This window comes from Cupressus sempervirens, chromosome 1, assembly GCF_028749045.1.
Source record: "Cupressus sempervirens isolate cs-2001-9-10 chromosome 1, ASM2874904v1, whole genome shotgun sequence".
NCBI lineage: Eukaryota > Viridiplantae > Streptophyta > Pinopsida > Cupressales > Cupressaceae > Cupressus > Cupressus sempervirens.
In genome coordinates this window covers 112,551,085-112,577,695 of record NC_143118.1, presented here as the reverse complement: position 1 = coordinate 112,577,695, position 26,611 = coordinate 112,551,085, and the positions used below count along the sequence as shown (strand labels likewise).

At 36.0% G+C, this 26,611-nt stretch overlaps 1 protein-coding gene across 1 annotated transcript in view; it reads right to left on the bottom strand.

The window, feature by feature from the left end:
* LOC149576471 (proteasome subunit alpha type-2-A-like) overlaps window positions 1-26,611 on the bottom strand; it is a 42,003-nt gene that overhangs the window by 3,432 nt on the left and 11,960 nt on the right. Inside the window, exons 4-5 of the mRNA XM_089817388.1 lie at window positions 20,987-21,033; window positions 15,387-15,462 (exon numbers count right to left, since the gene is read on the bottom strand). Of these exons, the coding sequence (XP_089673514.1) occupies window positions 15,387-15,462; window positions 20,987-21,033 (123 nt within the window). The remainder of the gene's footprint in view (window positions 1-15,386; window positions 15,463-20,986; window positions 21,034-26,611) is intronic.

Sequence of the window (26,611 nt, the reverse complement as noted above, 5' to 3'; positions counted from 1 at the left end):
TACCCAGTACTTGGGATACATGTACCCAGTACGGGTACGTGGGTATGTGTACCGGGGGTGCGGGTACAAGTACCCATACAACCTTGGAAAAAACTGAGGAAGCCTTCATTAGATGTTCATTTTACATGAGAATTATAGTGTTAATGTGGTTTGTGGCCACACACAACACATACATAACTTCTGCAAACAGAATCCTATCTCTTGAAAACCTTCAAATTCCAAAAGGAATCAATAATCCTAAAGGTTCCAGTTGTCAGGTCTTCACGTACACAGGTTACTCAAGGTTAGATGTAGAATTTTATTATGAATGGACATAAAAGACAACACCTCACTTTATAGTCCACTAGATTCACTAGATTATCTAAATGCAATGAGTTACTGTTGCATTCATTAGAAAACTACTCTGTTAAATCCCCATGGTAATATCTAAATTTGACTAATTGTGGAAAACGTCTCCTACTAATCAACTGATGAGCTAAAGGGGCTCTATAATGAATGGTTCATTTAGCACAACAAATGTCAAAGGTTGTGAATGGTGTAGGAAGGTACATGGGATTAGTCTTGGAGGAAACTTTGTGGTTAAGAGCACTTAGTTCAAATTGTACCAGAATGGATGTCCTCCCAGGAAGGACCTAATGCTTCACCTTTGTGAGCATCACCTAGACGCAATGAGTGCTAAGTTTTCCAATCATTCTCATGAGAGATGGGCTCTTGTGAACCACTACTCGTGAAACATGGGTCAATGAGTTTGACTCATAAACTACATAGCTGAATCTTGCTAGCTATATCACAATTTGACTTGCGGTGGAAATTATCACCTACTTACAATTGATGAGCTAAAGGGGCTCTATAATGAATGGTTAATAGGCACAACACGTGTTGAAGGTTTTGCAAATGGGGTAGCAAGATAAACACTTGTTGAAGGTGTTGCAAATGGGGTAGCAAGCTAAGTGGATTTAACATTGGAGGAAACTTTGTGATTAAGCATGTTTTAGTTGGAGTCATACTAGGATGGGTGAACTCCCTAGAATTCCCAATGTTTCACCTCTATGAGCATCACCTAGATGCAATGAGTGCTAAGTGTTAAATTCATTCTCATGAGACATGGATTCTTTTGAACCACTACTAATGAGTTATGGGTCAATGAGTTTGACTCAAGAACTAAACAATTAAATCCTAATAGCAATATTGTATTATCTTTATCTACTAATGTAATTTCATATGTAGCAATTCTTGAAACTGTAACATCTCTTGCCACTGATAATTAAGGAACAAAGTCAAAGGAGATGGAGAGATGAAGCAAAGTATGAATGGCCGAAGGGAGGGGGAAATGGAGAAGTGGCTAATGGAGGGGATGAAGGATTGTTGAGAAATAGCGTAATCCACCATGTTGGCACCACCACCATGAGGTTTGCACATGAATAAGTGTGATCCAAGGAAGCAAGATAATTTGTTAAGAACCAGGTCCAAGGATTCACTGAGTTCTAAAATATGTGTTCCATACTTGGTCAGGGGACCATCTGCATCCTCCGAAAACCTGTAAAGCCCCAAGTGGGTTAGATCCAAGTCCTTGATACATAAAGAGTCAGTTGCCCTGATGTAAAGGAATTTCGTCTGAGTCCTAGCATTGAAGCCCCCAAAAGAACTTCCCTAACCTAGAATATTGATGATTGTAATGTCCCCAATTTGTATTATGATTTTCACCCATTTATTCCATATTAAAAGTTTTTTGAATACCTCTTTTTATGTCTAGTATTTAATAATTATAATTATTTTATTTTGTTAATTATCAATCCTAATTATCATATGGTTATATATAGTCAATATATTAATTATTATTGATGTAATTATCTCTTATTAACTATCATTGATTAGTATATTCATTTGAGATGTTTGTTTAATATTATTATTCGTTTAGTAAATTATTCAAGCAACACCACCCGAACCACTAACCACCAGAACTCCTAGTCTCATTCTTCAAGGTCAATAACTAGTGAAAACTAGCCAAAGCAAGAAGAGGGTGAACAAGGATCTCACAACTCTCAGTGAAGAGCACCACATCCGAGGAATCCATAATATCCAAAAGAGGACCAAGTCAAGCCAACACTATTCCAACAACTAATGTGACGAACTCACATCACCAAATCATCACCACATCCTAACACTACACAAGTCATTTAACCACTGCAATTGTGGGTCTGGCCTCCTAGCCAGGAGGAAAATTGTCACGAATTGCTGCCCTGAGATTCCTTATTACGGCCCTCTTGGTGTCCCAACATCCAATCATTACAAGAGCTCGAGTGTGTTTAAGTTATGTTACCTCTGATTTAGTAAGGTCCTCATCAAGGAAAATCTTTGATAGTGGAGGGAAGAGTTTCCTATGTACTTTGAGCATGCAAAGTCTATCCAAGGAATTGTAGAATCGTAGGAACAAGGTGGAATCATATCCAACCCCTGCCCTATCAAGAGATATGTTAGTGAACTCCAACTAGTCACAAAGAAAGAAATGCATAAGTGACATCCAGTGGCTCAATGGTGATGGGTGGGAGGTCACAAACCTTCAAATTGAGTTCTCTAGCTCTTTGACTCTTTCATCGGCAAGTTTGGAGTGGACCAGTGCCTCAACCCTAGCAAGAGGAGGGGTGGTATCCCCACTATTACAAATAACTGCTAATGACTTCAGCTAAGATTCTATTTCCATTTTCAATGATGGTTTTCTATTGTCCAATTCGTGTTGTTTTTGCTTAATGTGCTTTATCTCTGGGACTTGCTCTAGGTTTAAATCAAGTAATTGTTTACAACCAGCAATCTCAATTATGGTAGAGCACAATTTGACAAAAATGTCAATAATTTGAGTTTGGTTCAGTCCTAGCAATTGTTTTAAATTAGCGCAATAATTTTACCATAGAATACATTTGGCTAAGAGTGTTGTGAGATTCTCAAACAAGGCAATGACTGTGTTTATGAGAGTTTGATTCTTTGTTTCAAGACTGCTAACAAAATATAACTCAAAGAAAGGAGACCCTTTATACTATTTATGTTGATAGGCATGAAATGGAGTGGAGGCTAGCCCCATGTCGCCAGAAAGAGGCACCATGAGAGTGCAACACCAAATAGACACACTAACGAAGGTTGAGGCACGCAAAGGTTGGAAGCAGATGTGTGGAGCATAACACACAGAATTAAACTTGATCAAAGGAGGGAATGATCAATAAGTTTTTCCTCTAAAGGAAAGGTCTTCTCCAACGATGACTCTAGAAACCAACACACCATGGCACAAACAAACAACCGACGGCCAACAGACAATGACAATGAAGAGTCCAAAGCTAGGAACTTGCAATACACAAAGACACGCACATCAACCATGCTTGACTACAGAGACATGGACACCAAGACACCCAAACACAACACCCAAAGACAGAAGCAGCTAGAAGCCAAAGAAAGGTCAACACAAATAGAAGTAGAGATTGAAGATCAACAAGCGAGCAATGAAGAAAGCCCACGACACTGGCAGTGAGACATTAGAAAAAGTCAACCTAATAACAACACAGTGCACAAGAAAGACAAAAAACCCACGAAATAGGAACGAAGTACTATGTGGGTAACAAGCGGGGCTCCATAGCATAAAACAATGAGACCCAATAACATGATGCCAAAGCTAGGAGAAACAAACGAGCAAGGCAAAAGCCAAACACTACGACCCAAGCAAGCAAGGACAACACAAGAGAGATTCCTAAGGGAAGAAAACAACAGCTGCTAAGAATTAAGATTGGAGGGGCAGAGTTGATAACAAACGGATCCTTGAGCTTCTCTTCTCCTTCTGCTCTCTTGCATCCTAATGATAGATCATGTAATGTGATCTGAAATGTTGATGGTAAAAAAAAAGTTACACGATCAAATCTAGAAACAGGCATGAACATTAAATTCATTACCATTAGCAAGCAATATATATATATATATATATATATATATATATACACACTCATATAACTTTTCTATATATATACATACATATATCTTTCTATCTTGTTTTGGTTGTCTTTGAAATGGTCTCTTCATACTACTCCCTATTCGATATCTAATCCACATTATGATCATCTGATTCCTTTTTGATTTGTCATCATATATATAATGGTTCTATCCCTTTTACCTGTTCGATGATCTCCCTTAAATTCTGCTCAAATATTCCTCAATTTCTTAAAAAAATCTGCAAGTATACTCCTTAGGAATTGCCCTTATATTTTTTAATCTTCTACACTCCACCACCCTCCTTTGAATAAACAAGCTCTCCTTCATGTCTTCAAGAATAATGAAGGGGCTTCCTTCTAAAAGGCACGTGTCATTTTAAATAAATTGCAATTATTATCTATTAATCGATGCCTATAATATGAATATAAATCATGCTTCCTTAAGACAGATATACTCCGCTATTATTATCAGTGCTTGGTAATTTATGTAAAGAAGTTTTAATTATGTAGCTAAGAGAATAAATTTATATAAATAGATCTTAATTAAGGATAATAATAAGGGATATAAAGTAGTATTAAGATGCAAGGCAGTTAATATATAAATTGGTTAGCAATGTTAAAATAATTGTGTATAAAAGTAAAGATTATAAAGTATTCAAATTAATAATGAAGTTGTACAAAAATAGAATAGTTGTGTTACATTTAAATATGGTCGGTAAAAGGGTAATGAGTTTAGGATTAATATACATGATAAAAACCAATGTATTGACATAGTAAGTAGTGTTGAAATTTTATAGCTGCGAGAGTTATTTATTCGGGCTTCCTTAGTTCCTAATGTAGCATAACACATGGTGCCTTGTGTGTGCTGTCTTGGCACCGTCATCGATGTTATGGCCTTATGCTTCACTGCACGTTGAAGACTTCTACGTTGTAAAGTAGTCAATTGTACTTGTCATTGATTGTTCTGGCAGTACATATTTCAGTTCATGCTCACGATATGTAACATTTTTGTGCGGGTTGTGATTTGAGAAGGTAATGCATGGCTTCATTTATATTTGTTGTTATGTGTATAACGGGTGAGTCTTGGTGTCACCATAGGTGACTCTTCAGTTTCCAGGATGCCTTATCATTACTTGCACACGGCAAGAGAAAGGCAGTTGGTATGATGGCAGATGAGGAGCTGCTCACAGATTTATTGCATGTGGACTATCATCAGCTTGGTCACGAAGATTGTCAGGTTTTTGGAGTTTATGCTGAGTTAGCTTTCTACCTGGTAGGTTATTTGGAGCTGAGTGCTTGAGCACATGCTCTTTCCATGAGCTGTCTGATTGCTTGTTTGTTGTGAGCAGCTTGACATTTGATTCACATTCTTGTTGATTATATATATATAGTTTGTTGTAGAGTATATATGATCGGTGTTTGTGGATGCGATTCACAATTGTAAGCAGATTTGTTATGAGACACTGAGAGACTTTTGCAGTAAGGCTTCTTGATTGACTATGCGTAGACCTTGATGATAAGGAAGGAATTTTGTTGTACTTAATTTTAAATCTGAATAAAAGTATCATCTTTGGCATGGCTAGGTTTTTTTCCTTGAGTAGGAGGGTTTTCCCAAAATAATCTGTTGGGTCTTCTGTTATTGTATTTCCGCATATTACATTCTTGTATTCTGGTTCAAAGCATTAACATTGTATCAGAGCTGGTCTAAATAAAGATCCTTAACCAGAATTATTCTAACAGCATTTAGGTGGGCAGAGTATACACCAGATCTTATCTCAGTTAAAGCAGTCAGTTTTTGAGAGATGTATCAGAGACTGTGATGAATGCTCTATGATCATTATGATCATCTACAAACTCTTAGCATTTCACACCCAATGGGTCATGGAGATCACCATGGAGTGGACCTTTATAGTGCTAATATGGTGAAAGAGAGGGCCTTTCAAGAAGGAGAGCCAAAGGAGAAAGCACAACAAATATCTTGTGTCTCCAGATAGGAAGGCACATTGTAAGGCTCAAGTGACAATTCCTTCTGTAGATAAGCCCCAGTAATAGATGACCTCGCATGATTATTTAATTAAGATGATTTTACGGGTACCCACTCAAGAAGGGGAGCAAGATGAAATAACAAATACACTAGGTCAAGACGAGTTTAGCAATTATCCATTTGCCACCTTAGGTCAACATGGCACGACAGACGAGTAATGAATACCTGATCACATGCAGGTAGTGTCTTAGACAATTGTACTATGCACGAAGCAGACAACATATATATATATAGAGAGAGACACACACACAAACACACACACACACACATACCGCGGCTTTAATGCCCAAGTCAACTGTATTAACTACTGCACATGTCACCTCTAATCACGTGCAACATGCTTGATCCCCTTGGAGCCAGAATGAAATTCGATGGCCATGGCCCATGACTACTATAAAACATTAACACTCCCTCTTAGCTAGGGAGGATAAACACAAGAATAAATATTACTTCAACATAATATAAAAAATAACAATTTCACTCATATCACATTTGATATCTCAGAAGAATTTCCACCATTTAATATCGCATTCAATATCAAAAGTATTGGTCTTCCAGAATATCAATCACATGATATTCACCAAGTACCCAGATAAGATTTGATATCACATCTGATATCATGAATATTGGTCTCCTAGAATACATGATATTCACAAATTACTCAAAAATGTTTGATATCACAACTGATATCATGATTACTGGTCTCCAAGAATATCAACAATATTCACCGAATACTCTAAGTAATGGCCTCCCAGAATGTTGAGATGCAAGACATTCACCAAGTACTGTGAGTAATGGCCTTCCAAAATATCAAGTTGCATGATATCCACTAATTACTAGTGAGCAATGGCCTCTCAAATTATCAAGTCACCTAACATTCACCGAGTACTCTTTGTAATGGCCCTCCTGAACACCAATTTGCATAACATTCACCATGTACTCAAAACATTTATAAGGTATATGCACACATGTTCTCATAATGCTTACCATATAAGCATCCAACATGCAAAGTATAATATATCATGATCTGCATAGATATCGTAAGATATCCACCATAATAGAAAATTGAGTTATTGTAAGATCGTCACCTTTGAATAACTTTTGCAAATACAAGTGACATCATTTTGGAAGTTGTCACTTCCTCATGATGTACAGAAGGGGTAGGCCCATTAAAATCACATAGTCATGAGGTATATTCATGAATCATATTCCTCTTGACAACTACAATTAATTGTTCACTAAAAAATCCATCTCAACATGGTTTACTCCTTCTGAATCAATATGATCAAGATCGCGGAAGGTTGACTAAATCATATCCTCTATATGATCCCTCTATTTCAAGGTTGTCTCTAATGAAATGTCAGCCTCCCTCTGAATCTCAATCACCCTCTTTTTCCTACAAGGACATTCTTGAAAGAAAAGATTAAGGTACATAACTCTTAATAGTATGTATTGAAATATACACAAATAAATGTGATTTAAAGTTAGATTTATATAAAATATATTACAATAATTTGGTATTCTATGACTCCTCAAAAATTGTTAAAAAGCCAAATTCACTTTAAGAACATTTCACATTTATTTTGCAATTTGCTGAAGATGGTAAGGAAATAGAGAACGCCTTAATCCAATATTTCACATATGTTATGAAATTCTGAAGTTCTTTTAGAATGGACATTTCTTTGGATCTATATCAGAATTACCGACTCTGGCGAAGGCTGCTTGATGTTTTAGTCTATCAGAGCATTAAAATTCTGAGTGACTATAGTTGTCACATCTGAAGCATTGGATTTTAGAGTAATCTACATGTTTCATTTTCCTTTTGAATTTAGATTTCTTTTTTTTATCGACTTGGGTTGTGAGAGCCTGAACATCAACATCACCTCCAGTACAAGTATCATCTGGAGATATTAATATGCACTCCTCTTGTATGCAGTCAGCCTTTAGTCGAGCAAGTTTAGGAAGCTTGGATTGAGCACATACTTCTTGTCTAAAAGTTTGCCATGATGGTGGCAGTCCCTTTAGAGCTATCATGGCTAATTCTTTCTCATCATAGATGTGACCAATTGTAGAGAGTTTGTTCCTTAGTTCTATTATCCTCATGAAGTATGAAGGAATGGATTCTCCTTTGTTCATTTTAATGTTGGAGAGATTGTCTTTTAGAGTGAGAATTCTCATTGTATTGTTTATCTCAAACATTTCTTCAAGTGCTTTAAGCATTTCATGTGTTGTGTCTAATTCTGAGATAATGGGAAGTGGATGATCCCTAACACCGTCCACAATTAATTTCATGGCTCTAGTGTTATCTTTTTCCCATTCATTCAATTCGTCACTCCCCTTTGGTGCTCAGATTTTTCAATGAATTGTTTTAGATCATTCTCTTTTAAGGTTAACTTCATTTGTAATTTCCACCCTGCATAATAAGGAGATTGAGAATATTTGAGTGTACTGAATAAAATAAATCTAATCAGGATCGTCTCTTAGACCAGCTCCGGTACCATATTGAGTTTTAAGATTAGATTTATTTTATTTTATAAGTAAATGTTCAAATCATTTATGATATATTAACTTGAATTATAAATCTATCTATACATATCCTAGTACTCAGGTAAGTATATTTGTACCTAGGAATTTATTTATTTTCGGTCTTCACAATATATTAAGTTCGCTGACCCACGAAACTTCCGCTGTGGAGGGATCTGATATATCTAAAATAGAGTTAGTATGCAAACATTCGCAATACACTCTAACTGCCCTTTTGACTTTCGGGCTCAGCTTGTGACAAGGCAAGTGAGTACTCAGATCAATGCTTTAATGCCCAAGTCAACTTTATTAACTAATGCACGTCGCCTCTAATCACATGCAACATGCTCGATCCCCTTGGAGCCATAATGAAATTCGATGAACATGACTACCATGAAAAGAAATTTTGATTTATATTATGATTACCATACGATTATAGATATTATATATATCCACACAATTATATTTATACATATTATATAAAACATTAACACCTAGATTCTTGCTAGTGTGTCTTCAAATCTTCCCCAAGGTCATGCAGACATGGAGCCTCAGTCTAGTGACAGAAGAACTAAAGAAAATGCAAGAAAAGTGGATATGAACAAGTTGAGTTCCAACCATCAAACTGCAGCTTTGCCCCAGAATTTTGGATAATTATTTCGCACAAATAAGAGTTATCTTGAGTTGTAAACTCATCAAAAACTCATTTCCAGTCCATTTTGTAATACTTTAAAAGTAATTTTAGATAGACAATCTAACAAATTATTGTTTTGACTTTATTTCACTCAGAAACAACACCCAAAAATCCTAGTTACAGGTTATGCAATTTGAGAATGTAAAATCTATTTAAAACCAGAATTTAGATTTTTACAAAATGTTGAGACTTAATACGCATTTGGTGTTGCAATCTCAATGTGTTAAATTGCTAACTTTGTAATTTTTATTACAAATTTCAGATTCAAGAGCTTTTTGGGTGATCATGAGATGTTGCTCAGCCAATCACTTACTTGGTATTAGTTATTGGATGCTTGCTTACGGCCATGGATAAGCATGGTTTGATCAGTTTGATATGTGCTTCAAAGGATAAATTTGGGTTGCATATGCACACAGATAGTATGGATATGCAATCCAAAGAATTTTGAGAAATCATTACTTATTGTTTCCTCTAATGATAGCACTGTGATTTTATGATTTGTCAACCTCTGATTTATAATTTCGTGGTTGTGGTCAAATCTAATCTTCTTTACACATGTCTAAATGTTTGAATGGTTGATGTCCATAGTTGTTTTGTTATTTATTTCCTAAGCTTCTGGTATGCAGCTTCATGGTTTGAGTTCAAAATTCCTCCAGAAAAAATTGGATTGGGCTCGGATTCATTTTGGGTTCATGTGTGTGTGTGTGCGCACGATGCGGTAAATAAGTTCTTACACAACTGCACTAATATTAAAGCAATTTAGCAAAAAACACCACCACGTATATTAACATTTTAGTCCAACTATCATAACAATATGCCAAAATACACCACCATATCAATATTTTGGTTCAAATTTTATTATTTTTAAGAACAAGAATGTCAACATTAATAATCAGCCATCAATGATCAAGTATCATCAAAGACAACAAGACTTATATATCAGTGTATTAACAATCACCAAAGAAAGATCAGTATAAAGATATCAATTAAGATTATAAATATTGAGAAATTATTAAATTGTAATATATTAAATTATAGACGCACACCGTCCTTAAATTTTAATTTCTAACTTATAATGATATTTTAATATTTTACTAGTCTAATACTCAAAATAATAAAATAATGAACGTCCCCTACTTTGTAATAGTATCTATACTTATACCTAGCCTAAGAATTATATCTCCTTGTTATCGGCTATAGTGTAGATATGAATTTTGGCAAATACTTAGCATTATTTGGCATTACCAAACATTTGGAATGCATTGCCCAGTGAATACTTACTTGGCAAATTAATTTAGAATTGATGGGAATATCCAACCATTAAACTAAGAAAACAAATATAAGTCTTCAACGACAATTAGCTACAACTATAAGTAATAGAGTTATTAGTATAACTAATAATAATGAGAATACATATGACTTACACCAAGAGACACAATGCCTATCAATTAAGGATAAGAAATCAACCTGTCAAAAAGATGCTTATGTGGTTGTCCCATTATGTTGCAAAAATAATCTGTGTCCTTGAAAATTACCACAAAGAATGCCGTGAGAAGAATGCCATGTGAGAAGCTAAGAAGTGTCTTGGCCAAAGCATAGGTGGTGAGTATTAGTCACTTTTAGGTTTGCATTTGCAAAAAAAACCTTTATGGAAGAGTCAACATATCTGATGTTTACAGGCAAATTCAACCCAGATACCTTCCAGTCTCGTGTGGGCATTCCAAAATTCATTTGAAGCCTTTGCAAATCCGTACTGGGTCCCTCTGAGAAAATTTGGTGTGAATTGCTCACTCTGCAGACCAATTGTGACCAAATTCACACCTTACCCGACTTTGGACCAAATTGACTCTCAACTTTGGCCTTCAGCAGGTGAATGCGGTAACTTCGTTTATTTCCTTTAAATCTCTCATTAAACCATTATCTTTTGCTTTTTGTTTAAATCTGAAGTTAGAAAAATTGCTAGTTTAGATTTGAGATTTTGTATGTTAAATTGCAGATAATTTATTTCCTTTTAATCTCTCATTACACCATTATCTTTTGCATTTTGTTTAAATCTGAAGCTAGAATAATTGCTAGTTTAGATTTGAGATTTTGTTTGTTATACTGCAGATTTCTTTACACAGGAATGCCATGTTCAAAAGTTCAGAAAATCAGTAAGGGACAATGAATAAAAGCTTGGAAAAACATTGTTTCCAGCAATAAACTGTGACATCTCACACAAGCTTTCTTGACCTATGCAATGCGGTTGTGACCCATCCATTCCGAACCTTGGAAGTGATAAATGTCACTGTTTCAAGAGACGAACTTTGATCTACATGTCCCTACCATTGCATTGTGTCAACTTTGTAGTCAACAGTAACAAAAGCAATGAAAACAGGGTTGGAGATAAAGAAGATGGTTATAATTATGATAAGGACACCCTGAGCACTGTCAGAATTCAGTTGCCTGATATACAGATTAGAGCAAGGGTTATGGAGACAGATTGAAGGTAACAGTTGTTAACGTTTATGGTAGCCGTGAGAGAGATCCTTCATACCTGTAGCAATCAACATCAGTTTTTTTCCCTCAGTTTATCTGCCTCACTGGACTGTATCTTCTTCATTTGGTTTGAGCTCTTGATTTTGATGGTTGTATTTAATTGGAGCTGGTTTGTGTCTCTTGCAGAGACTCTGTCAGGATCGTGTTATTGTCAATGTTATTGTCTATGCACTTTTCATAGTAATGGAACTCAGACGACATGGATGACAGTGTGTAAATAAATTGAATACATAGCTTGGTCTATTGTGTTGCTGGAAAACACTCAAGGTTGAGTACATGCTCATCACTCAAAGACATTCTTTATGTCTACTGATGCCTTCATATGCTTGATTATTGAAGACAGCTTTTGGTGTATCGACAGCTTCTCTTTCAAATATTTCCATTCTGCAGTCAATTTATATTTCTTTATCTTTCTACAGAATGCATTCCAATTCTTGTCATCAGCTATTGAAAGGCCATATTATCTTACAACTGTCACCTGCATGTGTGACAGAGCAGTCTCAGTTTCTTGCATCATTTGTCAATCAATTGGCCTTCTATTGTGAAGCATATGGGGTTCAGAGAAATTCAAGGTGTGTAACAGTCTTCATTGCAGTGACACATGCCGTGTCTGTTGAGCTGGTCAAGTGTCGTGGGTGAAGCTAGGAGTATTTGGATTCTGTTGGCTACATGTGTAATCTATCCCTGAGTAGTCAATCTCTTGCATCATCATCTTCCTATATCATCAGAGAAACTATGAGCAGGAGATTCCTCAGCAAAGGAAATAATGAGTGGTGTCATCTCTAATTGCTGTGGTTCTTTATTATGTATCAGATGGCCATCTGTAATCCACCAGAAAATGTCTTTTTGGTTCTTATTTAGTATAGGATGTATCAAAAGCGCACGATATATATTTTTTGGTCATCAGATTGGGAGTGCTTTGTTTTTTAGCGGGTGAAGCTCTGATATTTCTGTGTTCAAAGAATAAGTTCATCTTCTGTGATAACTGATAAGTGTAATATATGCTACAGCATCATTGAATATATGATCTGTGAGCATTAGATTTGTGTGGACGAGTCTGTCTTTGACGAAAGCATCTGAGAGATACTTGAAGCATTTATATTTTGTATTGAGATAGCTAAAGTGTTCAATCTGTATATACATCATTGTGATTGACAGTTAAGCATAATCAATCACATGCTGGAGACCACTGTGTTAGAATTTATAGTCCACCAATATAACTGAGAGGGGGAGGTGAATCAGTTATCCAACTATTAGCACAATTATCAACCTTATTAAATCTTAACCGTATGAGCAATATAATCAGAAACCACAACAAGATACTCATGCACAATAACACCAAATATGTTAACTAGGAAAACCCTTCATCAGAGAGAAAACCCCGGTGAGGATGGTACCCACAAGATGATGTACTAATATGAATATTCCTTGTTAAAGGATGGACCCTGTTAAGACTCTATGAAAACATTCTGTACATATCAGTCCCTGTTAGGAGACTTTGAATCCCTGTTAGGAGATTCCAACCCTGTTAGGAGTTGTAGAAGGCAGATGGACCCATTGTCCAAATAGCTTCAAGGGCAAGACCAATGAACCCACTGTCCAACTGATCTTTGTATTATTCCTTGCAAAATAATAGAATTGAACTGTACTGCTCCTTCCTCTTTCTTTGTCCTATCAACCAAACTTCAGCTCCTTCTAATCTCGATACCATATCACAAACTTCACATCCAATAATCCCTTGGATCGCTTACTCGCATTTACCAAATACTCTGCTCTTGTTCCCATTTCCTTGAATATTTCACATACAACACTTGCTTCTCAAACAAGAAAAACACTTTCCCTTATACCAAGTCCTCAAAACAATTTCTTGAGTCGGCCTTGAGGCTTTCCCAATTAATTATAATATGACCACAATAAAATAATTAATTATTTCTCAATTACAATAGCACTGTCAGCTCAAAGTCTATACAACTTCTCACATGTGCGATTTAAGGACTTGCACACTCACTGACATCATCACCAGACTGTCCTCTATCACTGTATAACTTTGCATATCCAGATTATATCTCTGTTAGAAGATATAATGCAATCATCAGAAATTGCTTCTCAAGTACTATGTTTCTGCATTGCTCTCTATAAATCACTTATTACTACCTTATATCTTCAACTTAAGTTACACGAACTTATCCTCATCATCAAGACACAATGTGGAACATGTCCTTAACTTCACATCACTTGATCATCAAAACTTTGTCCGTACAGCCATGATCTTTGTCTATTACTCTGCTAGTCTTCACAGAATTACTGCTATGTTGACATCAATGACAAACATAGTCATGAATGCAACATGTCAATACTGCCACATGCTCTCCAATGCTTAGGATACTCCCCCAAAGAAATACCATCGGCATTCATGCTAACACATTGTACTTGTTTCGAGCATACAAGGCTGGGTTTTTACCTTCAAAAGGAGGGTTTTCCCAGAATATTTTTTTTTGTCATCTGTTATTGTATTTCTGTTTATTGCATTCCTATATTCTGATTCCAAACATTAACAATAGCTAGTATGAGAAATTGAAGTGGATGGAAACAGCCATTGAAAGACTTATCTCTGTTGCTGAAGGATTAGCAATGAAGGCTGTGATGAGTTTTGTCTCTGGCCTTTCATTATAAAACGGAAGAAGAAGCAGGGTAAAGACAAGGACACTGAGGGGGACATAACAAAAACAAGAAAAAGAAGAAGGGCATGCATATTCAGGTGAAAGATGCTTGGAAGACGTCCCATAACTCCCTGGTTGAAACTGGAACCTCATGAAGTGGTGTTCTTTATGATTCTTTGGAGTTGTTACTGTTTAATTTACTGTCTTTCGGTAGGCTAGTATCACTCGTTTGTTGATTTATGTACAGGCATGCCTGCTGTCTGTCTCTTTTTGTTTCCTCTGCTTAAGCTGTTTGTGTACTGAACTTATGGGATCAAGGCAGCTGCTAATCTAATCAAAAACAATAATCAGAAATGCATATTCCAACATCTCTTCAATGATGCAAATAGCCCTAATGGTTTTTCAGTGGCCTCAACCGAACAAAAGACAAAGCAATTGCACATAACATTTAAGTTAGATTGTATAAGGAATCTGAAACATTCCATCTTCCTCATCTTTTTGTTTGTAACTTTTGTAAGATATCTTAAAAGTTTAAACCCTGATGTGCCACAGCAGACACTAATCCAGTATTTTGGTTAAGGAGCAAGCCCCACAAGTTTGAAGATATTAGTTCCACAAAAACCCTCTGCAGATCAATTATGTCATTAAATTCCTATACTTGGCACATGTATTCCAAGCATTGACATAGGCTGCATTACAGACAATAATTACTTCACCATATAATAGAATTACATATAGATAAGAAATCTGCTAAGCACAAGTTTGCAGAAGTTCCAACCATTCAACTTTATTTTAAAGACTGAGACTTCGTAAAATTTTAAATTTAAGTCAGTACTACGGATGTGCAAGTGCAGCAAAATTATACGAGTGGATGATATTCAAAAAGGAATTCTAAACCATGACAATTTTGATAGATCAAATGTTTACCATGTTAAGGAAAGCATATATATTTATCTTACTTTGTATAGCTTATGATATTGCTGTGCTTGCTTCCTGCTTTTTCGCACAAGTACTCGAGAGTCGGGACCCATTCCACTAGAGACAAACAACAAAATATAGACAAGAAATAAGAAGCCCACATTACCAAAATAAACAAGTCATTGAAGAGAAAAAAATTTAAAGATATTATCTAATCAAAGGTAAAAATCCGTCTTTCTATTTGCCATGAGAAAATAATCAATCAACATACAAAACAGTTTAATTAACAGAAAGAATTGTTCCTTTGCAACCACTAAAAACATTATAATAAGGAATGTGACTTTGTTGGAACTTACAACATGTAGCACTTCATGATGATCTTATATTAAATTTATTAAAGTTACTAAAAGCTTAGCTTAATTTCATGTGTACTTCGTAAGAAAACCAATTTGATAACTCGTGCAATGCCATTTAACAAAAAGAGTATAACTCCTATGATGGTTTTGGGATGTTTTTATAAATATGCTTTCTCAATATAAGGATGTGTTCTTCCTGATTTTAATAGTGTACTATACTATTTAGCCTTCAGTTTCCTCTCAGATCTTCATGTGATTCATCATTGCATGGCAATGCTGAACACCCAAGCAGTGTATAACAGCTAGTTACCAATGTAACTGTGTCATTTTTAGAGAGGAATTCAGAAAGAGAACAATACAGTAAATGTGGGGCAAAGCAAAGAAATTGCCCAATTTTATGACTTAAATGCAAGGAAAAACCTTACAACATTGTGACAGGAGGCCATGTGTTATTGGCTTCACAGAGGCATCCCAAGCTTTCAGGGACCCACAGAAACATCGATGTCCCCAAAATGTGGACAGAATGGACATGTCATCATCAGAAGCTTCCATTTCACACATTCCCACCCCAATTTCCTATCAAATGTGTCTCCATGAGGACGAGAAGGATGGTGGGGATACTATGGGAAAATCCCAAACATTTGCCCCCTTTAAAGGGGACACATACTTGTGGATATGCCTACTATGTCCGTCAATGTATAATGATGCCAAAGTTTTAACATTTCACACCACTTAATATGAAGTTTGAACCACCAAACATTAGCACAATGAATGAAAATTTGACCAATCTCTAAAACCATTTGAGAGGGCAACTGCAGAATACAATAGTCAAATGGCAATACATATATATGATTAATCCTATTGGCAGACGGTATATATTAAGAATCCATCCAAAACCATTAATCAGAACCAAAAATAGGGACAAGAATACTAATTCGCAAATGAGTCAAGTTCCCTTCTAGCAAGCTTAGGTACAAAAAATCATAATAGCAATAACATACCTGCTACACCCATGTAACATAAAATAAATATCCTAATAAGAAAAAGTGAATGTTATTTATGGAGTTCTTTAAGGACATTGCATTGAACATAACTGTTAATAATTTGAATCAAAATTAAGGGTACAAGCCCCTATGTAATGCCCCGCCCAAAGATTCTTGGAACAAGGATGAAATACAAGCCAAGATTTTCTTTTTTGAACAAGTATGAGTGCACATGACAACATCATACACGGATCACATAGATTGCACTGGAAGACAACCACCATCCCGGCAACCAACGAATCTCCAAACGCCTCTACTCAAACTGACACACACAACAAGAAACTGAAATCCAAAAAGACAACTATACAAGGAATCTAAGATCTGTTAGAGCATGTTAATTTAAGTAATCCCAAAGGGTACTAGAATCACCAAAAAACAATCCCTAGAAACCAATGGAGATGCCCCATGTTTTCCATGCGAGGACCATAGACTGATAGGTTTCCGTGCGAAGATGCGCAGCATGCCTCGTGAGAAAGTGCATTCCATGCGAGGATGTGCACCATGCAGCGTGAGGAAGTGCTTGGCCAAACAGTCAAAGCACCCAACATTGGTGTTCGATTTCGCGCAAAAAAGTGCCCAAGGCCATGCGAAGAAACCCAATACACCACGCAAGATCTTGCATCCTCGCGCGAAATCCTAGAACAACAAGCTAGAAACAAAAAGATAGCTAAACTAAGGGATAACGTATCTCCACACCGGGGAGTACCGGATCCACAATTCGAGGCGTAAACACTCGAATACAATACTGAAAGATGGAAACAACATCTAACCATCTAACAAGCAGTAGAAGGGAAAGTACAGAAAGTAACATTGCAATGTACTTAAAGCAACATAGCAATAACTGAAAACAACATTGTAATGAACAGAAATAACATCACAATGAATAGTACAACCAAACTAAATATGTGGTTCCTTCCAACCATAATGGCATCATAAGACCATTGTGGGCCCTACCCATCCCCCGCGCGTAACATCCCAAGCTACCGAACAGATCGTTGGTACTATCATAAAAAGGACATCACTACTAAAACATACTACCATATAAGCATAAGGAAATCTAGAATGCTAAACACAAGCATAAGATAATCTTACAAAACAAATAACATCATCTATCATATGCTAATCATCATAATAAGGAAATGTGTTAATAACTAACATCATCTAAACATGATATACAAGCATCCCAATGAAAGCATAAATCACAAGAAAGCATACTCCAGAACCCAAAGTACCAAGTGAAAATCCAGCAACGGTCACACTAGAACAAAAGACCATCTCTGTACACTGGTCCCTAGCAGTGGTATAGGTAGCTACGCCTCTCAACCACGTGGAACCCGCAGGCCCACTCCTGCCATGCTAATGGAGATAATGATCCAACCACAAACACATGCAAAGAACACATCCAAGCCTAACACACACGTCAAGCAGTATGATGACTGAAACCAAGACAAGGACAATGCATAAACTATAGGTCCTGGTCAGACACTCAATGGGCTACTAAGTAGGGGCTGACATCATGGAGAGTCGCTTGGCATCGACAAGCCCAAGCTTGGATCTGTGTGGACTCAACTTCCCAACGGAAGGCTCACACACTGAAGCACTGTTTTATTATCTTAAATGTTATTACCACCTAGTATTTTATTTAGTTATCACTTAAAACTACCTCTGCCAACCTATGGCACCATGATTGCCAGGCTGCAAGATAAAAGCCCCCTCCAAATGCTACCCTACCCTACCCCATGCTCATCCAACAATGAGTGCCCATAGGCATGCAAATTCCCGACCCAACCCCAATGATCATAACTTCTGGAACTACCACGAAAGATGAAGCCTTGCAAGTCAATCGACAAATGTACGCGCACGTACTTGTGTGTGGCACACCACGATCACAAAGATCATAACACAAGGACTGGATGAGAACACAAAGCAAAAAGTTGCTCAACCGAAAACAGAATCGAGATAACGGATGCGACATGCATCCCAATGCAACAATAAAAGTGCAACAATGGTCTGACTGACATCCAAACAGATCATCCAGGTCCACGACCAAACTCATGCCAAGAAAATCTGAGAAAATAGGGTGGCATGCAAAACGAGGTAAAAACCCCAAAATTTGGAAAACTTCAAAATTAAAACGTTTTTGACCTTGGATACAAAAACCTCGAAAATCCAATAATATTTGGGTTTGGACACCATATGCAAAAATGGCTAGCATAACAGTGCGAAACCCCAAACCCCCATCCCAAAAATCGGGAAAATGTTCATACTCGACCAACCAAGGAGAGCCAACAAACAAAAACAATGGGGAACACTAGTTCTCAACCTCTAGAAAAACGGCTACAAAAATAGAACTTGAAACGGAACTGAAACAACAAAACGGGAAAGCCCTACTTGATAGCAAATAGGGCAGAAACTGAAACCCGCACAATAAAATAAAACACTCGTCAAATCTGTTGAAAATCATAGCAAAGCAAGGTCTACCCGAGCCAGATCGAACAAGACCGACCTCGCGAAGATCCCATGCTCACAGCTCCCAGAACGAACAAAAATCCAATCCTCCAAGAAGAAGATTTTAGAAAAGCTCTCAAATTTCTATTTTCAAAAAGTGAGAAGTGAATAATAAAATCCCTTTTTCAATACTTATTCGATTATGGCAAATAGTCAAATAGACTAGCTAGACTCCGAATCAACCCAAACGAAAACAGGTTATTCCTCATAACGGGAATTCACCTAAGGCAAAGCTGCCAGAAATTAAATTCGAGAAAATTTAAAAGCCTAAAAACCCAAAATCACAAAAATCACTAAACAACTTTCGCGACAATGCGAACCTCTAAATGCACAAACACACTCACTGGTCTAATCACATAATGCAAATGAGTTTGGATTTACTAATCACCGAAAGGTTTTAAATCTAAACAATTAAAATAAGGATACATCGACCATACAGGGACGACATTGGTAAAATATGAATAGTTGAATCACTAACTCCATGTGCCATTGCTAGGGATGCAATTCCTGCACACTAAAACACACGATCAAGTGCAATTGCATAATAATATCAAGCCGAAGCAATAATGCATTAAATACCTAATTAATCCATTTACATCACTTACGTTCGCATAAAGCATAAAGAGACAAGAATGACCTAAATCACCATAGCATAAAATTCATCACATAACATAATCAGAAAGTATGTCCAAATACTAGATAATCAGATATCCTCATAGATCAACTATCATCTCAAAATGGCATCAACATACAAATATGATAGACTGAAAAACATAGCAGTAAAGCATCTATGGTACTGAATCAAAGTATAACATTCGACGCTCAGGTCATCTCAAGGTACATATAGTAAGAGTATCAAGTATCTCTCAAATAAAAATAGACAAGGTACAGACTACAAACACGAGAGACACTACACCCTAGCCTATAATTTACTGATAAAAAAATGTATGTGTGTAGATATTGATGCTTCTGATCAAGAAGTCTTAGAATCTAGCCCATAAGTAGAAAATCTATATGTTTTGACTCTCGAGTTATCTCCCCCATTCCAAGAGACTATCTAATATCTATAGTCTTTTGAAGAATCCTGTGAGATTCTATGGCAGCTCAACATAGGAAATCTCCATTTGACTCAAATTTTCCACACATCAGATTAGTTTTTGTGCTTGCCATCATTTGGTTTAAGTTGAAGGTAAAGATTAGGTTAAGAATGAAAAAGCTTTGCAGGTGTTTTGTTTACTACCTTGATTTATGATGGACGAATAATAGTTGTCATATTATGATAAATACTTTGATCACTTATATAGCCAATATTCCTATATCAATTTGAGAAATTTGATATCATTTTCCTTCAGACATCGCATCTCTTGTTTCAGTATAATTTCCATCTGTGTATTTTCAAACAATTGACAAATATATATAAACAATTTGGCATAGTTTTCTTGATCTTCTTCTGCACCACTACCTGAACCATATTCCACATTCAAATTTCTTCCACCAAGATCACCATCTGAATAAGAGGATTATTTCAATTTAAATTCATTCTGGACATAGTAATTCAGAAGGAAATTGAAAACTGCATCAAAACACTTAAGAGGCATAACATTTTATGATAAAAACACATGTAGACATGAATATTGTTAAAAAGATGATAGCATTCTTTGAAACTGGATAGTAAAAGGAAATGAAATTTAAATTATCAAAACAAAATTAAAAAAAGACAGGATCAATGCAAACCTGTATGTTACTCCAATGTTTGATGTAAGAAGTTGTATCTTTTGTACCTGCATAAAAATTTATTCTCATTAATTACATGAACAGACAAATTTAAAACATTTATCAATTTTTTAAGATGAAAAAATATAATATGTACCAAATCTAGCACTATGCTAAATGAAAGTTTTATGAGGCATAATGTGAATTTTAGCCTATCTTATTCCAGGATGTAAGTGTATATTATGCACTCTGACAAGCATAAAAACAAATACCAGTTGCACAATAACTAATTTCAAGTTTGCACAAATTGCATGAAGGCTGTAATTCAGAACTAATGGCTTTGGATAAATATCGATTGCAGCAAAAAACATTAATCAAAAATCAAATTGAAGATAATTATAGGATATAGATTAAATATTGCAGAAATTAAATTTTTGCAGCTATTTGTAAGTGAAACTATCAATCCAGTAAAAGGTATTGAAATAATATAGTAGATTATCATGTCTTGGATTTGTGAGGTGTCTTGCAAATAGGAATGATGACCAGCCTTCCAAGTTCACAAGTGGTGAAGGAAGATCAGTCTCCATGCTCTTTATCAAGTATGCACTGGAATGGACAGCCAGCCCCCCATGCTTGTGGAGCAGGATGTGGAATGGAAGACCATCCTTCCATCCTGTTGAGCTTGATCAAGGAAGATGACCAGCCTCCAAGATGGACTGAGAGATGAAAGGGCGGCCCACTGTCCATGCTCTCACAACAAGGATGACCAGCCTTGAGATTGTAGCTTGTAAGCATCTCCAAGAAATTCATGCTGTTAATTTCTCTGAGGAATTTACTATGATATTTTGATTCCAATATTATTGACATTATGATTTATTGATCTAGATATTATGACGATTTTATGTATGGGTTTGAATATTATACTAATTTCATGTTATCTAGTAGACTAATATCAGCTTTTAGTAATTAATATTCTTTTGCGGGGCTGAAATTAGGAATATCCAAAGGGACATTGCATTGGCATCAGAGCAATGGCCATGCCAGCCTACAAAAAAATAAAAAGCTCAGTTCACAAATGATAGTGTTATGTTTCAAAGTGACAAAAAGGTCAAATGAAAACCAAGAGAGCCAAAATATTTTCCTTGTATAGTTATAAGGGAATTCAGCATAGGAACTTCAGGTGAGGTTCTCCATCATCTTTGGTCTTGGCAGCCCTCAAACTTCACATTTTTGAAGCAAGTACTAGGACACATATCTCTGCATCTTGTGTCTAAGACGCATATCTCTGCATCTTGTCTCATATCCAAAACCGCACGCAGAGAAAACAGCCATACTGCCAGGTCTTTTGACAAAGAAATGATGCTTTCAAGCCACATGATACATCAAACATATGGCCATCATAACTTTGTCCAAGCTTTAAATCACTGAAAATGTAGGACTCACATGTGTTACACTTTGAGTTGTTACAAGCCTTCAATTTTATATTGGCACCCATTCAACAGTATCATTTTAGGCGAGTTCTTTGATGTAACAAAAGACCTTCCAAGCACATTTACAAATATTAGAGCTCACACGTAGTCAGCAAAAATGCTTGAGAGAACTTGCAAAATCCTACCATTGTAAATAATAGCAACTATAACATTTCCCATTAATGATTTGAGCTCCTCTTCATTGCAGGGATGCATCTGAAATACATCTGAAGATGAATAGGTTCCATTTATTTCTAAACTGCTGCTTGCATGAAGTATATTTTCATCAGAAAAATATGGGACTTAACATCACTAATAAGAACATGCCTCATGCTTAGAGTTAGTATTGTGGGTTTAGGTGTCCAAAAAGAAATAACCTCTCCAATGAATTCACCTCATCGCGATCATGTGCCCAAAGAGAGCTAAGTAACACCAAAATCAAGATGCATATGCTGCATACAACTATACGCAAATTACCAAAAACTCTCAAACCATTGAAGGCAGGTATATTTTGACATTGGCAAATCTGTAACTCTAACAAAAACGAACTGTTGATCCTCAGAAATATATGATGACTCTGCTCCTAATATGGCCATCAATTAATCACTCAAGCAATTGCATCTGATGCAACAATAAATATAGGTGATGCATTAGGATTGTGTCACTTGATCTCTATAGAAATACTGTTGCATTAGGTCTAACCAGACCTATCATAGGTCGGATTCATTTCCAACCATCAGTTGAACAAGATTTGATCCCAAAATTCAAGGGCAGCCCTTAATAGTCAATTGCCATCTAACTAGGGTTGATTATTCAACCCATTTAACTACTTGGTGTAAGATGACATTCATTGCACCAATTAAAGTTAAAAGTTAAAACTCGACATCATCAAAAAGTTGATAAACACATGGATTACTCTTTATCACCTTGATACATTTATCAATCATACAATCCATTACTTTGATTTTTTCGTCCACTCACCTCTATTTGGGGACTACATTGTCATCAATATTCCTATTACAAAACATATCTTCTCACTGGCTAATTACTTTGCAATATTAAAGCTTCAAGCTCACTATACACTCTGGGTCCTAAGCATTCTTTATGTAAACAGTAGTGATAACAAGTGTAGCTACTATTATTAACTTTTCATATCATCTTCTAGACCCATCTATTCAGGATCAAACATCTTTCAATGGCATGGCCTTTTACAAATTTTTGAGAAGTTTATCTGTCCAATTGGCAAAAAGCTTCTTAACAGCTGGCAGACATAATCATCCCAATTTATAGGGCAAAAAACACAGAAATTTCTGTACACCAATCATGAACAGTGTGTAATGGTGGAGCAACATCGTTAATGGTATTATATGATCTTCAGAAGCACTGCCACAGTCATAATCTGTACTTGATACCCTTTATACTGGAAGCTCTTCCATTTTCTAACTCATAATCTGTACTTGATACCCTTTATACTGGAAGCTCTTCCATTTTCTAACTCTCAACAGTACTTATCTGCTTACCAGAATCCCACAATGTGAAACATCACTGAGATTGTGTTCAAGATTAAAACATGTATTTAAACCTGATAAAGCACAGAACATGATTGAATGCAGTGATCTGTCACTATGTCAAGCTTCGTTATGAATATTATATGTTCAAACTTATAAAATTTCACCACCTCTCAACCCATCGTGTTAAGGTACACCTATCAAAGAAACAATTAGGATTCAATAAACATATTCCTAACATAAGGTCTCCATTTCATGATAGTTAAGCATTACCATTTCACCCTAGAGTATACTCTTCCTATACATAATATAGATGTTTTATGTATGGTCTATCATCAATAAAGAAGCTCTAACACATCAATGAACAGAGCATTTCTTTGCTGTCAAACAATGTTCTTGATCCAAAACAGTATTATGCCCATCTACATTTGCCTTGAGACAATAATCTTCATCTTCTTATTATGGTATTCATTGGTAAAAACCTAGATTGTCCCAAAAGACTCACACTGGTGCACAAAGTTCATACAGAAGAAGGAAATCAAAATAAAGATTTTTTATTTGAATTAAGGAATAATTTCTACAAGGCAGATAGTATCATCTACAGGGCATCGCCATAGTATTCATATGTTTTGCATCAGTGGTGAGTGGGAAGGAAGATCACCATTAACAGAAGGCAACACCATTAAGCTCGTAGATGTGGGTATGCTTATAATCCTCATCTTAATACGTGGAAAGCTCACCTTTGCTTTTACTCAAAGAGATGACCATGACATTGTGCTAATATAGGACCAACCAAGTCCCTTTCTTGCACATACTATTGATGTCATTACCAAGATGACCTTGTTCCTTCCCCTAGAACACAAGAGAAAACTCGTGTTAGATCTACACATCTAGAAAATTTTGAATTCTTAGTTATGTTGTTGAGATAACTCACTTCCAATTGAAGGCAAAAACATTACCCCACTCTGAAATTACAACTTGAGATAATATTAAGTGGTGTAGCAGAAGTTGAATTCTTATATAGATCCTCATAAAAAGTTAGAAGTTGCATACACAAGCTTTTTCTTGTTTAAAATCATCTTGAACAATCTCTTCAAGATTATTCTAAGTTAAGATAGCTTGAGAACAAGCAATCCTGGGAGGGGTGGACTGTCATGCCCCTGCCAAACTAGGGTTAGCAGCCCTTGGAAAAAAACAGATTGCGGCCCTCATTAATAATAAAAATAGGCAATGAAATAAATTTATACATAACAACATTTATATTATAGTTGCCAACTGATATTATTTATTAGGCTGGTCAAGATTAAATATAATGGCAAACCATTGTAGAGGGCAACTTAGATTAATTATTACCTTTACTAATATAAATAATAACGATTTTCTTATAAAGGCCAACTAAGGGATATGATGGCCAGTGATGCCAAAAAAGGAACTCCCTCAAAATAAATTTAAAAACACTTCAAGGCAGCAAATAGCCTGAAAGGGTATGACTCTTGAACAGTGAAGAGATATGAGTCACTAGCATTTAACGATTTATAAAAGGTAAATCAATTCATTTTTCTAGAGGGCAGAAAGAAAAAACTGAAAAGAATCAAATGAGCAATTATATAGTTTATAAATCAACAAAGTCAAAACATAAGATATCTAAATGGAATAATATTGATTGCAGCAAAAAATAATATTCAGAAATCAAATTTAAGAACAAGTCCACCTCATGGGCCAGGAGATGAAATGGAGGACTGGCCTTCCTTGGGCTTGATCAAGGAGGCTGACAAGCCTCCAAGGTGGAGGACTAAGGGATGGTAGGGCTCCACACCTTCCATACTCTTGAAATAGAAGGAGAACCAGCCTTGAGATTGTGGTTTGCAAGCACCTCTGAGAAAGTCGTGATATGGTTTGCTCTTAGAAACATGCTATCATATATTGATTTCAATACTATAGATGTTAGGTTTTTTTGATCTAGCTATTATGATGTTTTTATGCATGGACTTGAATATTATCCTGATTTCATGTTATCTAATAGTACAAATATCAGTTTTGAAGAGCACAAAAAAAATACAGAAACAGTAGGTGAGTCAGTATTTCAAACTTTAAATGCATGTAACCACATAAAACAGAGATTAGAATAGAGAGAAAACATCAACAAGGAGCATCAAAATTGATGTGAAAAAACCTTTTAGGTAATAAACCACAGCACACCAATAGCTTTCATTGACGAAATGGGCACCAACCAAATTACATGAGTGAGCACCAACTCCCAAAGAGTACCAACCCTCCTTGAAGCACCAAATTCAGTTTGAGAACCAACTCAAAAAATACACTGAACCTTATAATAAAAAAAGCTGTTTCCACAATGATCTAAACTTTTATTCACCCAACTCCTTCAATTTCACCAACCCAAGAAATCACACGCACAGCTTCTTCAATCCCATCTGACTCAAAAATCACACACAAAAAGAACTCCTGGAGACCAATGTCATGTCCCCTATTCAAATAATTAAAAAAAAAAAAAACTTTGTTAAGGCAGGCAGGCTCCAAAAAGGTGAAATTTCGGAAAAAGGGGTTAATCTTTGGAAACCAATGGACTAATAAATAAAAATTATTATTAAATTATATTTTATTAACCCCTCTTGGACGTGAGTTAGGGTTATGCCCTCTTTAAAAGGGGT